At 31.5% G+C, this 24,472-nt stretch overlaps 1 protein-coding gene across 1 annotated transcript in view; it reads right to left on the bottom strand.

Moving 5' to 3' along the window:
- Positions 1 to 1,084: 1,084 nt before the first annotated feature.
- LOC133197554 (uncharacterized) overlaps positions 1,085 to 24,472 on the bottom strand; it is a 42,395-nt gene continuing 19,007 nt past the window's right edge. The window contains exons 17-26 of the mRNA XM_061333648.1: positions 15,414 to 16,276; positions 14,896 to 15,203; positions 14,446 to 14,547; positions 11,655 to 11,745; positions 11,151 to 11,260; positions 7,742 to 7,954; positions 7,434 to 7,502; positions 4,064 to 4,222; positions 3,177 to 3,385; positions 1,085 to 2,963 (exon numbers count right to left, since the gene is read on the bottom strand). Of these exons, the coding sequence (XP_061189632.1) occupies positions 2,828 to 2,963; positions 3,177 to 3,385; positions 4,064 to 4,222; positions 7,434 to 7,502; positions 7,742 to 7,954; positions 11,151 to 11,260; positions 11,655 to 11,745; positions 14,446 to 14,547; positions 14,896 to 15,203; positions 15,414 to 16,276 (2,260 nt within the window). The 3' untranslated portion in view covers positions 1,085 to 2,827. The remainder of the gene's footprint in view (positions 2,964 to 3,176; positions 3,386 to 4,063; positions 4,223 to 7,433; positions 7,503 to 7,741; positions 7,955 to 11,150; positions 11,261 to 11,654; positions 11,746 to 14,445; positions 14,548 to 14,895; positions 15,204 to 15,413; positions 16,277 to 24,472) is intronic.

The raw sequence follows: 24,472 nt of genomic DNA, 5'->3' as shown, positions 1-24,472 counted from the left end.
TAGAATCCCCTTTACCCAGAGATTTTTTGTGTCAACTTTGGTTAAAATTGGCCCAGTGGTTCTTGAGAAGTTAAAAATGTGAAAAGTTTACAGACAGATGCCAAACAATGAGTGATCAGAAAAACTCACAAACTTTCAGCTCAGGTGAGCTAAAAACAAGAAATAGAGGATCCAATTTTTATTCAGGTTGCTGAAAAGGTTTGATGATACTAGGTCTTGTACTGTGAACTATGATCCAGACGCAATTACAGTATGTAGAGCCACAGAATTCAAAATTGAGGCCACAATGACCTACATGTACTTTTTGTGCAAGACAAATCTTCCCAAGATGCATCAGCCAGCAAAGTTTGATAATTTTTAATCTTGCATAATGCAAGATACGGCTGTATTAAATCAGCATAATGCCAAAAATTGAGCTACTGTACAGTGACCCACTTTTGAAGTTGCAACACACCTTCCCCAATGGATATATCAACTGGCATTTTCAGAGAGCTTGGCATCACTACAATTTTTTTTTAAATAATGCTGCAATACTTATGATGAACAGAAAAAAAAACTTGTAAACCCGAAATATAGCAAACATTTTTGTTGAACCTGCAATTTATGAATTCTGTCAAGTTGGGCTCAAATTTTGGTCCAGTAATGGGATGAGAATCATTCAATCATTAATTATCAACTACTTCAACATCATAACTTTTAAATACAAAATTATACCCTATAATATGCTTTTTCTAAAATCTAAAATAGGATGTTGTATTTCTTATGTGTATCAATGTACGAGTTTTGATAGAAATATTTTGAAAATCTCATTTGAAACTGAGCTTACTAGAAAATGAGGAATAGCAAAATTAAAATCATTCATTGGTAAGGTCAAGGTCAGAAAATTATGATACGGTTAAATAGCTCTCACCAATATGAATTTTTGGTAAGTATCTTGAACAAACTCTTTGAAACTTAGCTAAATATGTGATGAACAGAAGGATGGAAGGTCAGAAGACAGACATAAAAAACACTATGTCATTATGCCCCAGCCATATTCATGACAAGCATAAAAATTACCATATCTCAAAGACAAAAAACAATATTCCTTGTTTTTCCCATTTAATTTTCATCCATACCATTTTTTGCACAATAAACAACACAATGAAATAAACTAGGAATAATTATTAATGACAGTAGAGATAAATATGGGTATAAAGAATTTTTTGGACAATCATTTTGTACATATATATCTAATTCTCATCACTGGCATCGTTCTACAGTAAGCAAGAAAGCAAACATTTCTAGCTTTATCGATCAGTAAAAGCAGCTTTTAAGAAAGTTCTAAACACCAATGAAAAATGTTCTGTGGATTTTGTGAAAGTGGTTCAGTTTCAAAATAAGGTAACTGCCATGTTTCCACGGGTGAACTTTATGTTTTCAGACAATGAAGTATTAGTGAATAGAAATCACTGCTGTTTACTTATATTGAGAAATACATGCAAATAATGTATTCAGTTACTCAATTTTGATGTAATAACGTTATGTACTGAGTCTTATATCAAAGGGGAGATCACTCTGATAAAAACTGCAATGGAATTGGAACTCTTCAGCATGTAGTGTTTACAGCTTCCTTAAAACACAAATTTTCAATGTTTAGCCTTTGTAGCAAGAAAATAGAAATTATCAATAGGTCAGCACAATTGTAGATAAGTAATTACATGTACAAGTATAGCCAATTAATTACATAACATTTCCAACACTTTTTGTTTTGTCTATAGTTTCCAGCTTCTTGCATAATGTGCAATCAATGGCATCAATATATTCAGTAAAATCAAAGTTCAACAGACTAAGGTAACAAAGATAAAACATAGGTACAAGTCAATCTACACAAGTTTTGTTTGTAATGCATACACAAACACATACATCATCAGTACATTACTGCTATTTTTATAACAAACTACAATTTTTCTTTTCACAATGAAATATGCTTTTTCTTGTTATCTTTTGGAGAGTTGCACTTCTTCATTATAATATCAGCAACTAATCTTTTCAAATTATGTTGTACAATATTTTGACAATGAATTATGTTTTAGATTTTGACAATGTTTGGTAGCACTAAAAATCATGAACAGAGACTCTTACTGGAAAGTAGAGGTCGAGTATTTATATGGCATAGAAGAGACAGAATCCATCAGTAATGGAAAAAATACTGTTTCTAGAACTATATTCTGAACAAGAATATTACACAGTATTCAAATTTAGTTATGTTCAAAAATCATGCCCACTATATCATATTGCACTTTTTTCATTTTTTTTTTTTTTTTGATTTGAACTATGCTACAGGAACATAAAATGTTATACAAATTCCAACTTATATTTTATAATTCCATAAATATACTAATATACATGTACACCCCAAAAAAGTTATAAAATAATCTTTCATTTCTAAAGAAATGCAATTTACTACAATACACTGCATTGTAATAAATGCAATCCATTTCAAATACACACAGTTGCATTGCTTTGAAAGAGTTATCTTTCTTTTCCTGAATTTATCAAAATCAAAATTGCAAAAATTTAGAGAACATTTGATACTGGCATATTTCCACAATTTCATTCACTGAAAGAATATATCACACATCCAAAGATCATTCACATAATAATTATGTCATGATTAATTACATACAAAATAACAGACAGATCTTATCATTTATTCAGCCACAGAAGTTCACAGTAGTATTGCTTACATTTAAGCTCAGTTCATAGCTTGTGATGTTCAGGAATGTATGAACTCGATATTATTAGTTGTAAAATGCCCTTTGATTTGACCCTGTATCTTCTATGTTTACTGAAATCCGTACACCTCCACCACTTTACAGGTGAAATCCTCATGAGAACACAGAGGGGGGTTATCAAAAGTATCACAGTGCTCTGTCCGACAGTGAAGGAGATTCTCGTCCAACTGAATAGCTTCACCATTGCTGTTAAAATGGAAATCAGTGTAAAAAAAAATCCTAAATGTCAACCTTTAACATAAATATCTACCCTTTACAATTCAGAATTGGTAAAATTTCAAAAAAAATTTAAATGTTGACCTTTAACATAAATTTCTACCCTTTATAATTCAGAATTGGTAAAATATCAAGGAGGTACTTTGAGTAACCTCATTAAGAATTTAAAAATCTCCAGCTTACCCTCCTCCCACAGTGAGGATTTTGCTGTCTCCCGCTAGGAACATGTTGGCGGTGCTGGGAATATTTTCCTCATGAAGCCCCACCCATTCGTACTTCTTTTTCTCTGGGTATAGCGTAAACACAAAGGTCTCTCCCGTACCAAAATAATACACATTCTTATTGCTCTTCTTCCTCTCCCTCCAGTACATTGAACAAAAGGCTCCAAACACCTGACAAACATAACCCATTCAAAATGAACTTCATAAACATTTTTTTAAATGCGTTCTACAGTTAGCTTACTGCAGATTACCAAATTTTTGTGACTATTTATTTTCACAAGATAGGTAACTGGTATTTATAAGTGGAATAAAATTTCCACAAATTCTGATTACTGCTCTGTATAATCATATAAATAAAATATATGTGATAATAAAGTTTTTGTGAACAATCTGTCTTGCATAATTAAGCGAAAATAAAGTTCTCGTGAATAAAAAGTGTTTTACATTACTTGTCAGATTTTTGCCTGGGTGAATTTACTATATGCTATATGATATGTTAGGAGATTAACACATACATGAGTTTTTTTTAATTTAGCTGCTATAGACATAAGTACATACGTACCTCATCAGTAGTAGTCTTTATAAGGATCAGTGTGTACGTACCTCATCAGTAGTAGTCTTTATAAGGATCAGTGTGTACGTACCTCATCAGTAGTAGTCTTTATGAGGATCAGTGTGTACGTACCTCATCAGTAGTAGTCTTTATGAGGATCAGTGTGTACGTACCTCATCAGTAGTAGTCTTTATAAGGATCAGTGTGTACATACCTCATCAGTAGTAGTCTTTATGAGGATCAGAGTGTAAGTACCTCATCAGTAGTAGTCTTTATAAGGATCAGTGTGTATGTACCTCATCAGTAGTAGTCTTTATGAGGATCAGAGTGGGTTGGTGGTTCTCGATTCGTGTGTACAGGGTCCTCAGACTTGTCCCATGCTCCTCAGAAGTGTATAACAGTTCAGGCTGACACACAGCACACCGAGCTGGCAGCCAGGACCATATTGTATACAGCTAGAAAAAAAATGGTAGAGTATATAGTACATGGGCAGCCTTAGGAAGTGTCATGTGCTCAAGAGCCATAAAATCTTTATCTTTTTATTCTCTGTCTTGAAAAAGATTAAGCTCAGATCAGTTGACCAAGGAAATGCTATTTACTAAGGTGTTTTTAAAAAATTTCTAAAATAGGGTTGGCTGGAAATAAATTTCAATGCACTTTCTTACACTAAAGTTTTTTTTTTTAGAAGTATTTTGGTATAATTTTCTCTGCAAATTTGGACATCTGAATGATGCAATAAAAAAAATTTAACACAGATAGTATTGAAATTCAGGATATAATGGAATGCACAATCAATGTTATGGTTTATCAACTTTCGTTTACCCGTATATTGGCCTTGGAAAACAATTTAGAAGCTTGTATATGCTGATGTATACTGTTTTATACAGAGGACAGTTGTAGCCATTACAGAAAAAAGAACTATATACGGTAAGGGCGTATTCCTGCCCCCATAATAGTCAAATTTTGAAAATATCTTGAAATGAGAAAAAGTGCATATATTGTATAAAATAATCCAAATTAAGACAATATATTATGAAATTGGAATATTTAGTTGGCATTTCTTGTCTCTGTGACGTCACAAACTATTTGGATTTCCGTTATTTCTAAAATAGAGGCCAAAATGCACAGAGTTTGTTCAATTTTGACTATAGTATTTATAGAGCGCAAGCTTGCTCAGGTACCATATTCACATATTTCATTGATATTATCATTCTACACATTATATCAAAAGATCTAGTCTGAGCAGACCTGCGCTCGATAATTTCCAATCAAAATACCGATGTAAAATACGCTATTTTCTCTCAAAATCATTGCAATTTGGAATTTACGTCATTTTATTGACGTCATATCTAACTAATGATGTCATAGTTGATAAAAATATTTAATGCTATGAAGTCTGCAAATATCCACCTGGTTTAGAACATAATTAAAGATTTCTCCTCAAAGTTTTATTTTGGGGGCAGATACTGGCCACTACAGAATATAGTCCTTTACCTGTATTTTTTCTGCAATAGTTGAAACCATTAATTCTCACATTAATAATGAAAGCATTTTATTGTTTAAATAAAATTTCATATTCCAAAATATTCAACTAAAACAAGTACTTGAATTTGACATTTCATTTATCACAGTAGATTTATACACATCCTGGGGTCTAATGCTGTAAATTTAATGTACTGCATACATCAAGAATTATACCAATTATTTTCTCTACTCCATTTGCATGTCTACATTTAGTCATGACTAGCCTGTCTTTATGACTGAAGGGTAGATCGTGTGTGTAATGTCAGTGTTATAATTGATGTTGTATTCAATATCTAGGTCGACGGTTTCAGTAAAAATACAGTTCTGTTAAGTTCACAGTCAATTTTGATATTCATAAAATTTATCTCTGACAGTTGCTTTGTAAATCCATATCTTAAATATACATCCTTTGGTAGCATTTAAAAAAAAATTATAACATTTTCTTTTTATTCCAAGTTTGTGAAAAATGACATATTGTATCATAGTCTTTTGATTAAATTAAAAAAATCTCATCATAATTTTTAAAAATTATGGGCAGTTTTTGTATAAAAACTAATAACCCTAATTTTTCCAACCTTTTTGCATGTCAGTTTCCTGCGGACTTTTTCAATTGTTTTATCATTGACACTATCTTCTTCATCAACAGTTGAGAGAGTTATCTTCACACAATGTTTATGAAACAGCTTCTTAAAAGGCTTCCCAACTACTTTGCCAAGCTTCAAGGGCATTTTCACAAAGAAAAACAACTGATAATGTTATTTTGGTAACAAAAAGAAGAAAACTTTAAGGTCAATAGGCCCAATTTCAGAGTTATGTCCCTTTACAGATGATTCTAGACAAATATCTGGCTGTTTTCTTTGTCTCTTTCTACCAGTGAAGATGTATACCAAACACTTGTCTGTAGATATGCAATCACTCTGTGGTGCTGATACATGGCTTCAGCATTTTGATATAACAGAAAGTCCCTATTCTTCATTAAATCAAATTTCCTTAAAATATAAACTGACAGTCCCCAAAATATCAGTTTGTAAAGGATCCAAGTATACTAATATAAAAGAGAAAACTAACAGTACAATTAATTCTCTCCCCAAGGAAATACTACTGCAGAGTAAAGCCACAGAACAAGGACCCCACCAATCAGAGTAGTTCTCACTATCAGAGGCCTTATTTGGGGTTTCAATTTCCTCCTTCTGCAAACAATCATCTTCTCCATAGTTAAAAAAGGGAATTTTAAGATAGAAAATTTCTTAGTGTGTATTGTTGGCACATAAAATATCCCTAGAATCTTTTTATCATTTCTAAGTCCACATTCACAACATTCCTTTATGGGCCTTATTTTCTGATCTACGTATATATTACAGCACCTGCTCCAAATTCTACCCAGAACCAAGACCTGTCAAGGCTCATCAGTCATGATCATGTAGCACGTAATATTACAAGTGTCTAAACAGCCCAATATTGGCAGTCATATTCCATATAATTAACATTGATGATCTTTACACTTTACTTGCCCTCAAACATACAATCTATACATTTAGGAATTTACAATCTGGCTCTATATCCTACATCGATTCTTGGGGTGAAAAAATCCAATTCCTTAATATCTTTAAGAACTATGATCCTCCTAACTGAAGGTCTAGGTTTATTTTTTGTTTCACAGAGTAGAACAAATATTATAATGTAATTTGCAACAAAGTAGTAACAAAGACAATATTTCTCTCTATGAAAAATCACGAGTCTGAATTGAGCATAGTATATGGATCAAATATTAAGGAGTTTTAAACATCTTTAAACTTAATGTATGAACATTGGACAACAGTCATAGTCTGCATCAGCTCATGGACCCCCCACCCCCACCCCACCCCCCATCTTAAAAAAAACAACAAAAAATAACAGTGAAGGCAGCAAACTCAGGACTCAAACTTTACATGAACACAACATTCTTATATTTAGGTATCCACAAAAGAAATCCTCCAAAATCAAAGGTAAACAACAATCAAACAAAGAAGGTTTTTAAATGCTCAGTTGCTGACAATAATTTACTGTAACTCAAACAAGCAATGAGAACAAACAATTTTTTCTCTCTCTAAAGCTGATGCAATATGTTGGGTTGACAAACATGTTTTATTCATGCTCACTTACATCCTCCAAAATAACTACCAGACTTTCCACAGGGGGAAAAGTAAGCAGGCCCATAGACCTACTGCGAGTCTTCCAGGGAAAAATACAAATGATGATCAGCAAAGAAAATTCTCCATATTAAAATTTCGGGGCATAGACTGAAAACTTTTTTTTTAATTCAATCTTTTTTTAGTATAAAACCTATTCCTTTATTTTTTACATTTGAAAACTACATTATTTCCCTTTTAGAGATCTAGTAATGGTATGTATTGCTCAAAAGAAGAAAAAAAGAAAATCCTACCCAGAAATTGATTTGATTTGAATCTTACCATCTCACTACTGGTGACAATGCTGGACTGAGCTTGATCAAATACAATACGACCACTGAAGGAATGAGAGTGGGGGACACCACTGAAGGAATGTGTGGACGCTGACTTCTGTATCTCTTGCTGAAGATGGTGCTGGCTACTAACTGTCATCTCATGACGAAGTTGTAACTTCTTAATTTCTTTCTTCTTCAAGCCTCTGATCCTGAAGCCCCTCTGTTCAGAAAATAGAAAAATATAAGCCAATACATGTTATCCTATCTATCTAAAAGCTAAATGATCTCTCATTATTTCAAGTCCATTCTCCCTTGTGTAGCAAATTTTAAGTTGATATCTTCAGACGCTGTTGTCTTCATAGAAATTTTTTTCTCAATTAATAATACTAAGAATACACAAGAACATTTAAATTATTGTCATACATGTGTGAAAGTCAGTTAATATATCGGGTCTTAATAGCTCAGTGGTTAAAGTGCTGGCATGGTACGCCAGAGGCCCTGGGTTCAAGTCCTGGTTGAGACTTGATTTTTCACCCCCTGTGATATTTGGCATCCAATGTGTCACAGGTGGTGAAAAATCAAGTCTTAAATGGGACTTGAACCCATTGCCTCTGGCATACCGTGCCATTGCTCTAACCACTAAGCTATTGAGACCCGATATATTGACTGACTTTCACTCACCTGTGAACCCAGTGACATCATGAATTTTTACAAACAAAGGACATTATAATTAGAAAAGTTTATCTTGAAGTCATATGAAGCAATCTTTTATGGAATTTAAATAAAATGAACTCAGAGCGGAAAATGTGAAGTTCAGTTTCAAAGGAAAGCTAGAGCTCAGAAAATAAGACACTGTTGAATTTTTATCAGTGTATGAAATTTGATGAAAATATTTTAAAGAGTTTCTTTGAAACTAAGGTAAATGCAGAATGAGGAATAAGAAGGGTCAAGGTCACAAAGAAAGTCAATGGCAGAAAATCATGACACAACTAAACTGTCCTCACAAATATCTCTGTATGAAGTTTGATATATGGGTGAATTCAAAAAAAATGACCACCAAACTGAATTTTTTTGGCAAAATTCAACCACTTATAACATATTTTTCACTTATATCATCATATTGCAAATGCATTCTAGTTTAAAATCCTGAAGTGGCAATAGAATAAACAATTGGATTAAAAAGTTTCAGAATTCTTATGAGTAAAATTTCTTTTGAAAAAATAAAATATCATTACACCTTAAAAGACTTTCTAAAATACATAATCACAAGAAATTACAGTTTTTTATGCTTCAAAATGGTAAAAGGGGTATAAATGATTAAATCTAGACCTTGAATGAGTATCTTCTCTGGTACATGTGACAAAAAGTTGGCTTTTTGATTGTTATTTTACATTATTTTTTCAATTCTGGTTTGAAAAGTTTTAATATGAAAAAAATATGAGGCAATAAAATTCCCCAAAATTCACTTTTTTATCCGTTCAAGTCAATTCTTTAAATCTAAGCCAAAAAAGAATTGTTATATACGAGTTCTCTTACAAAAAATACTAGATTTTGAAGTGACCCTATGTTACATTATTGTGTTGCACTCCTGACTTCTGACATGTATTTTATTTAACATTGTTTTAAAAATTATAACACACAATAACCCACTCTTACTTTGTAAATCAATTTGTCGTGTTGATATTTTTCATCGTTTACAGCAGGTTTTTCATATTTTGAGGACCTTAAAACATGATTATTTGAAAAGTGTAATATATATAAATTTTATTTAAAATATATGTGAAATGATGAAAACTATTCCCTGAAATGACTGTAAAATTTCTGTAATTTGTTGATAGACATAGTGTTTTGAACATCAAATAGTATCAAACATTTTTTTCAACTTATTTTTTAGTACAGATAGTTAAAAAGCATCGGCAATTATGAAGCAGTTTTGTTGCACTCCTGACTGCAGTAAAGTTTAAAATTAAAACCATAGAACACAAAAATTCATAAAGTGTTGGCAACATCAAGTGGTAATGAAATTGTACAATACTTATAGTCCAATACTTCATAATTAAAACAGATGAAAGTATTTAAAATTTGCATTTTATCTGGAATTATACCCTATTTTATGCCAAAAAACTAGCTTAAATGTATATTTAGAAGATAAAATATATTTTAAAGCATATTTTCCGTTAGAGGACAAACACAGTAACCCACCAGAAAAATTCTACTCATCATTTTTTCTTTATTTTTATTCTTAGTGGATGATTTATAATTCTAACATATTTGTTGCACTCCTGACCAAAAGCATTGGGGCCTTTAAAGTAGAATTGTGAAGTGAAAATTACATAAGAACTTGTTCTGTTGTTTCAGTGAAGTTGAGGAGGAATTACTTGAATTTAATGACAATGTTTTAGTATGTTTATTTTTAACGTTCATTAAAAAAATCACAAAAAAGATAAAAACACATCTGAATTGATAAAATTGAAAAAGGAAGAATTTTAATAATAAAACTATCAATAATTTAGCATTAAATTATACAAAAAGATCATTATTAATTAATGAATACCTCTAAGCATGAATAGAAGTCTTTTCGACACACAACTTGAATCATTAAAAAAATGTGTTGCACTCCTGACCATAGAAATATGGATCTGAAGGACAGACAGATCCTGTAATTGATAAATCTATTTGGTAAAAATGTTCTTTGTGTCTTTATTTTCCAAAGTAAAGATCAGAAAATCATATAATGTTAATAGTTTTTTCATGCTTGGGAGCAAAACATCAAATGTTGCACTCCTGACATTTTTGGGTATGCACATATACTTGACTCTCATTAATGCTGCTTGTGATTTATATAACATTTTTAAGTTTTAAAATGTATATCAGTTATTATTTTACACTTCCAAAATTCTTTTTTGTCTTAATTTTCTATCAGAATTTTACAATTGATGTTTTTTTGGCAACACTACATTTTTTCTGTTGCACTCCTGACATGGTATAACATTTTTTTAAACGTCTGTCATGACCACAACTTGATTAAACAAAAGTTATGACAGTCCACATTTAAAGCTCAATACTTTGAATATTATCAGGAAAGTTTTTATTTTCAACATGAAGCATTGTTTTTTATTTCACAGATCTCCAAAAAATATTGAAATTTCAAAATGTCACAAAAAGGTGTTGCACTCCTGACAATTTTAGCATCATTTTTGGGCATAACTTTTTTGTTAATTGAGATATCAACGAGATATTTGGCAGGTATTTAGACACTATCTAAAGACATATACTGAGACATAGAAATCTATTTTTATTGCCTGTATTTTTAGTGTGGGTTGATAAATATGCGTTTGGTCATTTTTTTTTAATTCACCCATATATAAACTATATATATTATAATATATATAATAAGATATGTATACATGTACTACCTTTAGCAGTTTCTCAACAGGGAATGGCATATTGGTACAAAATTGTCGAATTCTTTCAGAAACAGTGTAAGTATCTGTAATTACCCCATGGTGGTGTTGTTTAGCTGAAACTGTAAGCAGAACAGAACCACTCTGTTATCATTGTTATAGTTTTTTCTCCTTTCACTGTAAACACAACTCATCCTTTTAAAGCTTAAAACAACTCACTTATAATTAACTATGACTGATACAATTCATTATTGATAACTACTTGAATTCTTTGAAAAAGACTGATCAATTATTTTTAAGTATGAAATCATGAAAAAATATTTACTGTACCTGTCAACATGGGGAAAAGGGAGGAAATTGATACGAGAATTAACATTTTACTGTTAAACTGAGACACTTAGGAAGAAATTGTAACCTTTGCTTACCTGAGTATTTTGTAAAAAAGATGAGTATAGCTGGAACAATTGCTTACCTGAGTATTTTGTAAATAAGAGGAGTATAGCTAGAGTTGCTTACCTGAGTATTTTGTAAATAAGATGAGTATAGCTAGAACAATTCTGTACAGCACTTTCACTCCTTCCACTAAATAACAGTCCAGAATTCTCACCTGTAAAGTAAGCCCCAAAATCCAACATTAGATTGGGTTCCTCTTTTCAAATGAAATATTGTAACAAGTGCCTAGTGTCTTGATCAACATTCTAAAGAGAGTGTGCTTTTTTTTAAAGAAAAAAAAGTTTGTTATTGCTTTTTTTGGATAAACTATGTCATGAAGGCTTAGGAGGTAATGAGCATTTACTCATGAAATGAAAAAAAAAGTTTGATTGATTTATTGCTAACAGATTAAATCTTATCAAATATCATGAAACTTTTCTTGATAAAATACCACTAAATGATCAATGTTGTTTACTTTGAAAATAAATAATGTATATGTGTCTCCAATCTACCTTTATCTATTAGAGTCAATGACCTAATGTCATATAGGTTTAGATGAGGAGTTATCTCTCCTGATCACACTCATCAGTCCTCCTGATTTATGTGTCAACACACACAAATCAGGGGATCTTGGTATTGCTAAATCTAATAACCACATGTCTACCAAACCTACAGGTAGAGAAAACAGATAGTTCTCTCATGCACATAAATCTCGTTTGAAAGACTTTGAATTTGGTGAAGAAATAAATTTTATCTCTTAAATACGTTCTTCTGTGCTTATCTAAAGAGCCTAAAACTCCTACTTTCACCCCCCTCCCCCCCCCCCCCCCCCCCAAATTTTGGAGTGGTAAGCTATGTTATTTAAGAAAAAGACAAAAGATTGCAAGTAAAGGACTTTTTATATAAAAAGGTGAAAGCATTTGCTTTTTTTTTTTGCAAATGACATGGAATGTTACAAGATACACAAAGTAAACCCTTTTTCTTCTCAGTTATTTGCCTTGGGTGAATTTTTATACAAAGCAACAGCTCTACAAAAAAACCAGTTCATAATTTTTTTCCAGATACATCTATTTGTTATTAACCATGTATGCGTAACTTTACATTGGTATATTTTATATCCTTTATATACTAGTATTATGCAAATGTAAAATATCTTATTTTAGTACATGTATAATATATCTTATATTCTGTTAAATGTACAATAATTGTTTAATCTGGTGAACCATATGGCTTAAATAATAAATAAAATGAGAAAATGAAATAGTACCCCAAACTAGGTAAGACAAGTCACAATTGAAATTCAGAAATTAGAATATTGTTATCAACAACATCAAAAAAAGGGGGAGGGATTACTACCTAGTCCTTCATGATACTGGATAAAGCTGATAAGACTTGTTTCAACATATGCTTAGAAATCTGAGGTCATAACTGATAAAAGATTAAAAAGACCATCCCTAGGTATGCAGAATGGTACAAGTGGCTACCAATACTGCGTAATCACATGAAGGTATATATACCTATTATATATTTCAAAATCCTTTATCCTTATCTCAATTTATCAATGATCAATCTGCTTTTATCAAATGTTCAGGCACTTGTTATATTAGATTTCAATTTCTATTTTTTTTAAAATTAAGATGTAAGGTGTAATAATTTTAATAAAGATTTTTAAAGAATTTATAAAGCTGTATGTTATTTTGATCAGTTATCACCAGATAATTTAATTAAATGCAAAAGTGAATATATTTCCTGTTCAGAAATTCCCTTTTTTTCAGCTGAAAATTAATGGATGCAATTAATACACCTGAAGGTATAAGTCAGCCACTACTATATTTAACTTTACTACGCGGAAATAAAAACTGTTGGTGTTTCGCTCTCAGGTACATAAAAGTTAATGTACTGCCCTTTTTTAAGTGTTAAAATAAGAACAATGTATATATGTGTGTGAATACCGTATATACTCGCCTATAAGTCTGTTTTTTGGGAGTTAAATTTTGGTCCAAAACTCTACGTCCGACTTAGAGCCGAGTCAAGAAAAGATTAGTATTTTTCTGGACAGTGAAATGTAGTATTTTATAAACATTTTCCATGATTATCATTGAACAAAGTCTGGATATATTATATCATTTAAGTATTCTAAGATTATACATAGAGTACAAGTATTTACATATTTTAATACCTTTTTTTATCTTAAGTGTGCATTAGGTATTTTTCTTAATGATTTAAAATTCAATATCGGTGTCATTTCTAAAATATTAATCAAAATCAGATTAAAATATTAGAGCATTGATTTGAAATTGTCAACTGATTCTGGCAAAAAATTGTACCGACTTATAAGCGGGTCAATGGCAAATCCATCCAAAATAATCTAAAAAAATACAACCAAATTATAGGCTGACCGACTTATAGGCGAGTATATACGGTAGGTGCATCAGTACATAATGTACCAGTATACTGTGTTAATGCATTTTTTAAAGAAAAATATTGGAAAGTGTATACATCTAAGAATTTCAGTCATTGTCAAATAAACCGACTTCAACCATAAAAGCATTTTCAAAAAGAGAAATGAGAAATTCAATATGTATTCTTAGGGAAAAGCTTTTAAGACTCCGCAGTCACAAATGTTAATTATGTCATATTTAGGAAAAATAATAGTATTTACCGACTCTATCTCATATTGAAGTTGATAAAATACAAATTAAATATCCATAGACTCTATCTTTCATGTGGCTCCAAATTACAGTTTTGATACATTAAAGAAGCTTATTTTGATGTTAAGTGCTTTCAAATTGAATGTAATGAAAATATTTAAGACTCAATGTTTTGTGCAAACATGTGGGGTGCCACAAAAGACACTTTTGTGCACTGTACTTACAATGTGTGGGAAGGGTAGATCAGAAAAAAGCCACCACATCCACGAATCAAACACAGATGTAATGTCACTGCTATGTCTGACCAAATATACATAAGCTGATTTCTGTAAATAAATAAAACAAGTTCTACTCCAAGGTTTCTTACATCATTTTCCAATTGTCAAATATATGCTCTAACCTGAAACATCCTTATTTTTACCTGCATTTCCTTAACAACAATCTTTTTTTTTTCTTCAATTTTTTGTAAATGCTGATGTCAACAATTATTGCCTAACAAACATACAAAACAATTCTCTATTGCATCTTGTATAAATTTATTTTATTGAGTCTTCTTTTATCAATGCTGATTTCAAATTTTGATCTGCATTTGCTCTACTTTTACACCCTTTTCCAGCATTTTAAGCACAAACAGCTACAGAATCCAAGTTTTCTTAATCATTCAAATTATTTACCGCATATTTTTTGGTAAGGTCTCTGAGTACAAGTTTGGAAGCCTCAACAGCAACTTTGGTCTGCATGATGCAGGCATCTTTGGAACGCAGTAAAGCATAAATACAGTTAAAAGCATCAGAGGGTCCCATGTAATGGAGGAAAATACTCAGCTTGGCATACAGTGTAGGACAATACAAAATCTCTGGATTGGTATTTTGGATTATAGCGAGGATTTTGGCCACAGTTTTGGTTCCCTGTTCAGACAGGTGATAGGAAGTGAGGTTATTAAAATCCACAAAGGGAGGTAAAGCTATGTCATCTGTGTTTCCTGGAAAAATAAAAAATAACTTGTGTATGTTATTCAAATAACAAAATTTATCATAATTAGGTTTTACAAAAATGACATATAAAAATATCCAACCAATGAAGCTTTGTAAAACGTATCTCTCTGTATAGATAATGAAAACTTCAACTTTCTTATTTCATGAGGATTCTGATTAAACCCAACTAAACATGAATAGAAAGAAGTACAACTTACTTTGGTGGAAAAGATCTTTTTCATAATCTTCATATAGATTTCCTTTGGCTTTGTGAAGAGTTTCACAGACTCTGACCCAGAGTTGACCTCGGATGGTGTGGTGGGTATCCCAGCTGTTCTTCCTGTGAAAGTCTTTTAGTTCCTTATTACTGTTTTTATACCCCTTCAGAAGATGTGTAAGTTCCATTTCACCATCATTTCTCTCAGTCTGGCCCGCTATTCCTGAACGTATGAGATTTTTATGATCCACATAGTGGGTAAAAGGAATGTTGACACTCTCATCTGGAATGACCTCAAATCCATTAGAAATCACATCCGAGTCCTCAATATCTCCCGGGGTGATCTCAGATTTACTCAAGGTCACACTAGAGTCCCCATTTTCCATTTGACTGGAATCTTTGGGTTTCATATCCATTTCATTTTTCACTTTTTCACTATCTTCAAAATCCTTTGATGTGTTGTCTTCCCCTGTAGGCACATGATCAATTTCTTTATCCTCACTTTTTATCACAGTTTCCTCACCTGTTTTAACATTATCAGTATTTGCTCCTTCTTCCTCTTTTAAACTTTCTTCTCTTTCATTGTCAGCCTCATTTTCACTGTTAGCCTCATTTTCATCCTGTCCACCATTCTCAGACTCTCCCTTGACAGACTCTTCGACTATTTCAGCTAGGCTCTCTTCAATCTCCTTTTTTCCATCATCACCATGATCACTATCATTTCTAGCTATCTCTTCATCATTTAATTGCCCTTCCTTAAATCCATCAATCACTTGTTCTTCTTTTTCTCTACTTTCAATTTCTTTTCCTGGATCACTCTTTTCATATTCAGTCTTTTTCTCCATGTCCTTGTTGGTAGAATACATTCAGACATCTATCCCATGACTGCACTGGTAATGAATCTACTATCTCGCTAATCTAAATATTGCCCAATTTAGATGTTGCAACTGAGGATTCAACCTACAAAGAAAGGAAAAATTCACATTTAAGGACATACGCAACGTAGTTTGAACTTTATTGTCTTTTTCCCTGGAGTTGAAGAGTTCCAATACTTAAAGGAACTGTGTGCTATATTTTAATGTCTATATATACTGTTGTACACTTCTTCTAAAACAAGTTTTGATAAACAAAACATCTAGAATATATGCTTAATAGTAATTTTTGTATATTTTTCTTTAAATTATACAAGAATTTTCATCAATTGATATCTTTTCAAAACCCCTGGTAATGCATGCTGATTTTTTGTCTATGAACATCTGATGGCATTATAATCTTAAATTAAGAATATCTTGAAAAATTATCAGTAGGTAAGGTACGTTGCGTATGTCCTTAAATGCATGAACATAAGTCTAGACTGCCATGGGACATATGGATGGATTCTGAAAAGGTGTTAATAGTTATTTCAACTGAACCTTTATAGACACTGGAATGAATTGGCTACCTATAAAATACATGGCCAATATTTCAGGAAATAAATTTCATGTCCAGAATTTACATGATATTTTGAGAAGAGTTTGATGTAAATTGTAAAACAACTCTGACTAAAATCTAAGTATGCATGCATTTTCCACTCCATATTTGTACCGGTACATTTAATCTGTAAGTAGAGAGGTCAGTTACTGCTGAGAGTTCGCATTCATATGTATTGTTTTATCAATATATCACAACCACTGAAAAAGAGTCTATCAAGATATTTTACAAGTTTAATGATTGACTATTAAGATTCTTTGTAGTTCAGATAAAAGAAGGAAATGTGACTATAGAGTCAACACTTTCAGCAATGTTCAGGTAGCATGATTATTATAATACAGAACTAAGACCCGTCACATCCAATGCTATAGATTAAATTTATTAAACTACATTGAAGTTCTTTTCATTCTTTTGTTAAAAAGTTCAGCAGCAATAATACCCATCATTATGCTCATATACTTCCCCCCAGACAGTACCTGACCATCACAGGATAGTATTTTTGTACATTTGTATGTAGGTGAGATTTTGTAGATAAACTGCTCTGTGAAAATGTTCAAGGACATGCAGTCTTACCAGATAAGAAAAGATTTAAATGCCATAAATACTCCATCTGGAGAGTACTTTCTAAATTTCAGATTACCTAGTTATCAACATGAGGAAGTATGCCCAATACATTGCAAATGAATTGAAAAGCCTTACTAATTTCAGACAGCTTAAACATCTACATCCATTTGTGACAAATGGGTAATTTCAAAGTTTAAAATATCCATGACATTGTCATGTGACTTTAATTACATAAATCTGGCTAATTAAAGCAACTGCAATTTATTCCAATGTTATTTTTTATTTTCTGTTCAAAGTTTATTTTGTTCCTATTAGAATAATATAGAGCAATCAACTTACAGTTCAAATTCAATACAGATTCTATTAAAACTTTACCTGTTTATACACTTAATCAAACAATGATTAAGGAAGTTTGATCAGAGTCAATGAATATTCTACATACTTCCTTCAATGAAAGAGAAGGTCTGGAAGTATTCCATTTAAAGTGCACTGTGCATGTAATGCCATGGATCATTTACTTAACTAGATGTTCATTATGCCAAATTGTCACATAAATTGCGGGATGAAAAGAAAAGCCTACACCTCAAATAATGTACAAAAACTTTTACATACAGTCAAACCATCTGGAATAAAATATAAACACTGACAGAAAACAAGATGTGTGAAATACTGGTGATTCATGTCCAAGGTCTTTCAAAAGAAGGTCAAACTCAAAGGTCAACATCATCAGGTCAGAAATGTTGTTACTCAAAGAAAGGTCTTGCCACAAGGAATAAACATGTGAAATATGAAAGGCCTAGCAACAACCTTTCAGAAGTTAAAGCCAATGTTGAAGTCTTCCAAATGTAGGTCAAACTCCAAGGTCAAGGTCAGGAGATCAATTGTCGGTACCCATAGAAAAGTCTTCGCATAAGAAATATACATGTGAAATATGAAAGCCCAGGGCTTGACCAACTATTCAGAAGTTATGGCCAAGGCTAGAATTTTTTTTTTTTCCAAAAGTAGGTTAAAGATGAAGGTCACAGTCAGGAGATAAAAAATGATGGTACCAAAAGAAAGGTCTTTTCACAAGAAATACACATGTGAAATATGAAAGTCCTAGCATTTACTACTCAAAAGTTATAGCCATGGTCAAAGTTTTTGTGAAACAAAGAGACAGACAGATGGACAGACCAAAACTTTAGCAAAAACTATAATCTTTGATTACGGGGGAATAAAAATTTTCATGAACACATAATAAGTACACCACAGTAAACATGTTATCTCTCTAAGCATTTCAAACAATAATTATGATGATTATTATATCACAGGTAATCATAAATAGTTTTGTTTGTTTGTTTTTTTTTGTAATCTTTATAGTTGTTTCTAAAACCAATTTTTTAGTTCCACAGATTTGTCAAGAAGATATCAGACATAATTTTATTTTCAATGTGTTTTCTTTTAAACTACACAACAAAAATATCTTTTTTCACAAGCAGTATACAGAGAAAGTTCAGTTATCTTGTTAGTCTAAGACTACTTGCTTTTTGAGGAAACATTATTCAAATAATCTGAAAATAAAGCAAGTTTCTGGGCAACTAAAAACATATATTAACGTACATGTATCAATAAATCCTTTGACATTTTTTAAAGAATCCTCTTGCATGTGTCTAGTATCAAACATTTTGCATATCACACTGTTTGATCCAATTAACAGTAAATCTAGAGAAACATTTCAAATTTCTGACGAGTCCTTAAATATCTGACCTCGTAACTTTTTGGAAATAAATGTTCATATACACTTTTTATCAAGTTAATGGCAAACTAACATCCCTCAAATCTAGACTAATCAAACAATTAACTTAAACTTCTCCAAACCACATCCTGTAACCCAGACATAATTAGCAAAGACAGTAATTATGTTAGCAATGTAAAATGTAGTCTACTCATTATCAATGAATTTAACATACATCTGCAGATAAGTGTATGTCCTTAGGCTAAGAATAAAATCAGGTCAATCTTGTGTGGATAACTATTTAAAATATCTACAAAAACATGTCAATGTCTTATCATTCCCCTTGCACATGTTGTACACAATAAAGTCATATAAAATACACACAACATAGATTCTCATTGTCACCTGATTGGGGCTGACTCAGCATTGACCTTAGCTTCTGACTTGGATTTCTTTTCTTTTCAAAAAGAGATCGAGCAAATTACGACTTAATTAAGAATCTGTTAGATATTATTCTAAATGTTAATGTTATTCAAACTAAACAAAATACACTCCAATTTGTTTTAAAAAGAGACAGAAAAAGAAAGGTAGATCACAAACAAAATACATAACATCAATTTTCTTAACTCTGAATCTTGTTAAGCTATAGTAACATAATAATTCTGTACTGACAGTTCAAATGTTATATATATGTCTGTACATATATACATGATCATCAATGCAAACCATACATGTGTGGAAGTTCATGTATGAAGCATTGTTAGTGATATGAAATGAATTAAATACCTGTTATGATCAGATGCAGATGACAATACCTAGGATACAATCCACATTTCAGCCTTTTTCTTCTAAAACACAATTAGATAATTGTATATAATTTTTACAGGGCATTGAACTTTTCACTGTGTGTCATCAAAATAAACTTCATGCAGGTTGATATATATCTCTAAATCATTGTCGAATCAAGTCTATCGTTGACATTGTCTGACAATCATTTGATGTCAAATCCTTCTTTCGAATTTGAAATAAATTGATCAGAAATGGTTGATAATCTTTATTCTCTCCTAGGGGGAGGGGGTGGAACGACATGACTGAACAATGAAAAAAAAAGATTCTATCTAGAGCCAAGAGGTATCTGTCAGGAAGGGCAGTTTAATACCTGCACTCCATCATTTGCCTTTAGGATCTGGTCATTGTAAACAGTTCCTTTTCTATAGACCCAGGTGGTTATTGAAAGATTCAAATCTGAATAATGGAACTGCTTGAAAAAAGATCAGTCTGTAGATTAAGAAGCAAATTCAGTCATTATTTGGCTTGTAATAACTTAATTTTGGATCTCTTTAAAAAAAAAATCTACCTAGTAATTACTTATCCAGAAAATGTGCATCATGCAGAATATTGGTCAATATATATAACAAATATATATTATTTTATAATATTTTACTTCTGAGTTTAAAAGTTCAGCTTTATGCAGCATTCAAAGCAAAGTATCCATCCTTAGTAAAATCATCTAAGAAAGTTTATTAAATTTAAGAATTATAATCCATTAAGGGAAGTGCCCTGCTCTAACAGCTTTTATTTGACCTATCATCCAGTAAATATAAGCCACATTATTGTATGTATTCTTTCGTCATCATCAATGTTTAAGGAATAAACCTGCTTATTGTCAGATTCTAAGCACATCATTTATCTGGAAAACTAGTTCAGTTCAGTTCAGTTCTTTATTCCATAGGATGTACATCCCATAGGCATTACAGTATGATATAATATATTTATCAGTTATAATACATACATAGTACAATAACATGATATACACTTACAAACTTGTGATACATACATTCTATTATTTAGCTAATTGTTTTAAACATTCTAATCGTAATTTATTAGCATGATATATATATATCCCTAACTGATTTACATCTTTGGTATTTGTACAACAAAATAGTTGTATGAGTTTAAAGACACTTGGTCTTCGGGAGTAGTAATGTTTGATGAATTTGTCTAACCCAAATAACCCAAATATTCATCTGAAAAATCTGGGCCATTTATGCAACTGAAACCTTACTATTTCTTCATTACAGATCAAATCAAATTCTTAAATAGGGCTGTCAATTGTCTTTATATGGACCTTTTAAAGGCCCCAATTCAAAAATGTACATTTTTTTTCAACTAAATAATTATGTTAAGATTCCAACATTAGTCTTTACCCCCTGAAGGGTTTCTGGTCAACTTCTAACCTGACTTGTAATTAAGTCAACTCTAATCCAATAAGTCAACTTGTATCCAAAAGTCGACTCTTAACCAAGACTCTGGTTACATATAGCATAATAACATGTAATTAACTGATATTTCACTTTTATGCACATTGGTATTTGGAAAATATTTAATTTTTTAGTATGTATTCAGATGTGGAATAAAACTTTAAAGAATATAATTTATCATTAATGAGGATTTGTCATTTATTACGATATCGCGATAATTATGCTACAAAATTTGAAAATATTGTTCAGCCAATGGCATTTTAAAAGATATCTTTTCCCGTCAATGTACATTAGTTGGCTATTCTTTAAGTATGTTTCTAACAAATATCTCATCCATAGTCAATTTGTATTGCACCCTCAGTAATATCTCTGAGACATTACGTCACTTATAATGTCTGGTTCTCAAATATTGATCTCCAGAGCTGTAAATTAACATTTCGATGGAACTGTACTACGGGGAAACATTTTTTATGGGGATATATATTGTCTTTTAAATATATCACTTACCTTTGTCAAATACTTTCTCTCCAGTTTCAGTTTCAAGATTGTTTATCAAAGTTTCAACTTTTTTTAACACAAAAGGCGTATTCGATATTAGATAACTTGTACCAATAATGCCCATGAGATGTTAGAAGATAACACGCACAAAGACCTATTCGCTTAACAGTTATACCGGTGTTGTAGAGTATGATTTTCCCCATAGCCAGCTTTTCCCTCAACTCCTTACTCTAGGTTAGAACTTTTTCCGAAAGGAAATCCCGCAATAAAGCCAAATTTCCCTCATTTTCTTTCTTAAAGTAGTCCTGAGTCCCCCTATTTTTCACAGGTACTTGGGTCTTGGCTTATAAATATGTATACCTATTGATATGTAAAAAAAAAAAAAAAAAAAAAAAAAAAAAAAAAAAAAAAAAATTCTTTTTTTTTTTAACATATTAATAGGTATACATATCTATAAACCAAGACCCAAGTACCTGTGCTATTTTTTCAATCCTAAAATCAGACGACAATATTTTGGCTATAAAGGTTATACGAAAGTCAACTGAATTTTTAATGGAAATATATATGAGTGTTTTCGCTCATGCAGATATTGTTCAAATTTAGTATGAAATCTTAAAATTTATTGCTCAAATCATTGAATCTCAACCCAAATACGTAAGGCTCGATATCTCAACACCTCTCTTGGCGCAGCGCACGGTCCCTGTTTGTTCAAGAATTTTTTAAACCCTCAGAAATTTAATTTGTTTGCCCTCTACCGACCCACTATTTTATCTGTGGATCGGTGCTTTTTTACAGAGTGTGTAAGAAAATTATAAAATTTATACTATTAATAAATTGATAGGTTCCATATATCATTTTGTGAGCCTATTTGAATCGAGTTGTTCAAAGGGGAAAAAAAAGATATAAAACGAGAAACACTGCTCCTGCAAACCGTAGCATAAATATTTCCCCTCGATCCCAGCGATGTAATTTTGGATTTGAAAGCAGAGAGTAAATACTACCTTAAAGTTTTGAAAAATTCACCCATTTTTAGTTCCACGACAACCACAGCTGTTTCGGATATTTAAACCTCAGAAACTGGGAAACACGGAGCTGCGGAGAGACGCTTACACATCGATATTATGTACATGTAGTGTGAAATACAATTGGAGGGAAAAAATCAATTTAAAATAAAATTCCTTCTTTTCTTTCCCTAGCTACAGTTAAAATATTGCCCAACCGATTTCATTATACCATTTTTTTGGACTCAATTGAAAAGGATAAAACTTCCAAAATGCTTCAAAAGAATTGGCTCGGCAGTTACTGAGAAAAATGAGATTTAAAATTTTCAATTTTCATACTTTGTTTGTTGCAATGCCAATGGTTGCCATTTGAAAATTGTAAATGAATGCATGACTATATAGACTTTTCGATTGACTTGTTTCATTAAAATTGTCTATACTGTGAGAGCACATTTTGGGAAAATTATAGAATGGACACGTGTTACAATGCCCCCCCCCCCCCACCCACCCATAAGAACTGGAATGATATTTTATTGGGGAAAATTTGGCTCTGGTGGAAACTGCACTCTATAATTATAACCTTAAGTATTTTTTCCAAGAAAATAGAATCTGGTATGGGGTTTCCCTAAAGGAAATTCTGCTCTAGAGTAATTTTTCTGTGGGGGAAATCATACCCTAGAGCCCATGTTCCAAAGGGAAACCTTTTCTGGGGGTGCATGGGGGTGGGGGTTGAGTTGAAAGCCTGCTTTACAAGACCGATAAGTATTTAAACATCTTCCTAAATACATGTATATGAAGAGTAGACATTACTGGTGGTTCAATGTATCAGCCTCCCCAAATATAGTGAAAATGTTAATATCTTGATGTATACTTCATATTGGTATATAGGGTTTAAAGCATCATGTGAAATATTCTTAAATCTGTACTGACTGCATGATTACATTACAGCAATTTGGTAAATTTCAATTTTTCCAAATGTGTTCTTGCATATAAATAAATTGAATAAAAACATGTAGTTCACATAATTAGAAAAAAATGTTTATTCATATCTAAATAACAACAACAGAAAACAATTAAAAAAACAAAACAGAAACAGAAACATCAGGATAAAATAATACTAACAACTGAGAGCAGGAAAATATAACATGTACTAAGCACCTTAACTATGGGGTTACTCCCTTCTCTACTCCAACATTCTTAATAAACTCATCTTCGACTGATAGATAAAAGAAAATCATTTAGCTAATTAAAGAACAATAAATTAATATTATGATGTTCAATTTTTCATTATAAAGGCAGTGCTTCTTAATTTAAATTAAAAAAAAAAACATGCAGGGTAGATATTTCAGATCTTGTTTATATGAACTTCATCAAAATTTAAATGAGACATTGATTTAGCTAGATCTGATCTCCAACAGAAACAGTTTATTTTCCTACATTTGAATATACTGGTACTCATGCACTCATATTATTTTCAATAAATTGAAAAAAACTTTTTTCTGTGCTTTTCATTCAACAAGTGATATACTGTCCATGTGCCATATACAGAAAA

The sequence above is a fragment of the Saccostrea echinata genome, unplaced genomic scaffold, assembly GCF_033153115.1.
Source record: "Saccostrea echinata isolate AGI-Se365-2 ecotype Australia unplaced genomic scaffold, CSIRO_AGI_Sech_v1 ptg000001l, whole genome shotgun sequence".
NCBI lineage: Eukaryota > Metazoa > Mollusca > Bivalvia > Ostreida > Ostreidae > Saccostrea > Saccostrea echinata.
This window is presented reverse-complemented; position numbering and strand designations above follow the sequence as displayed.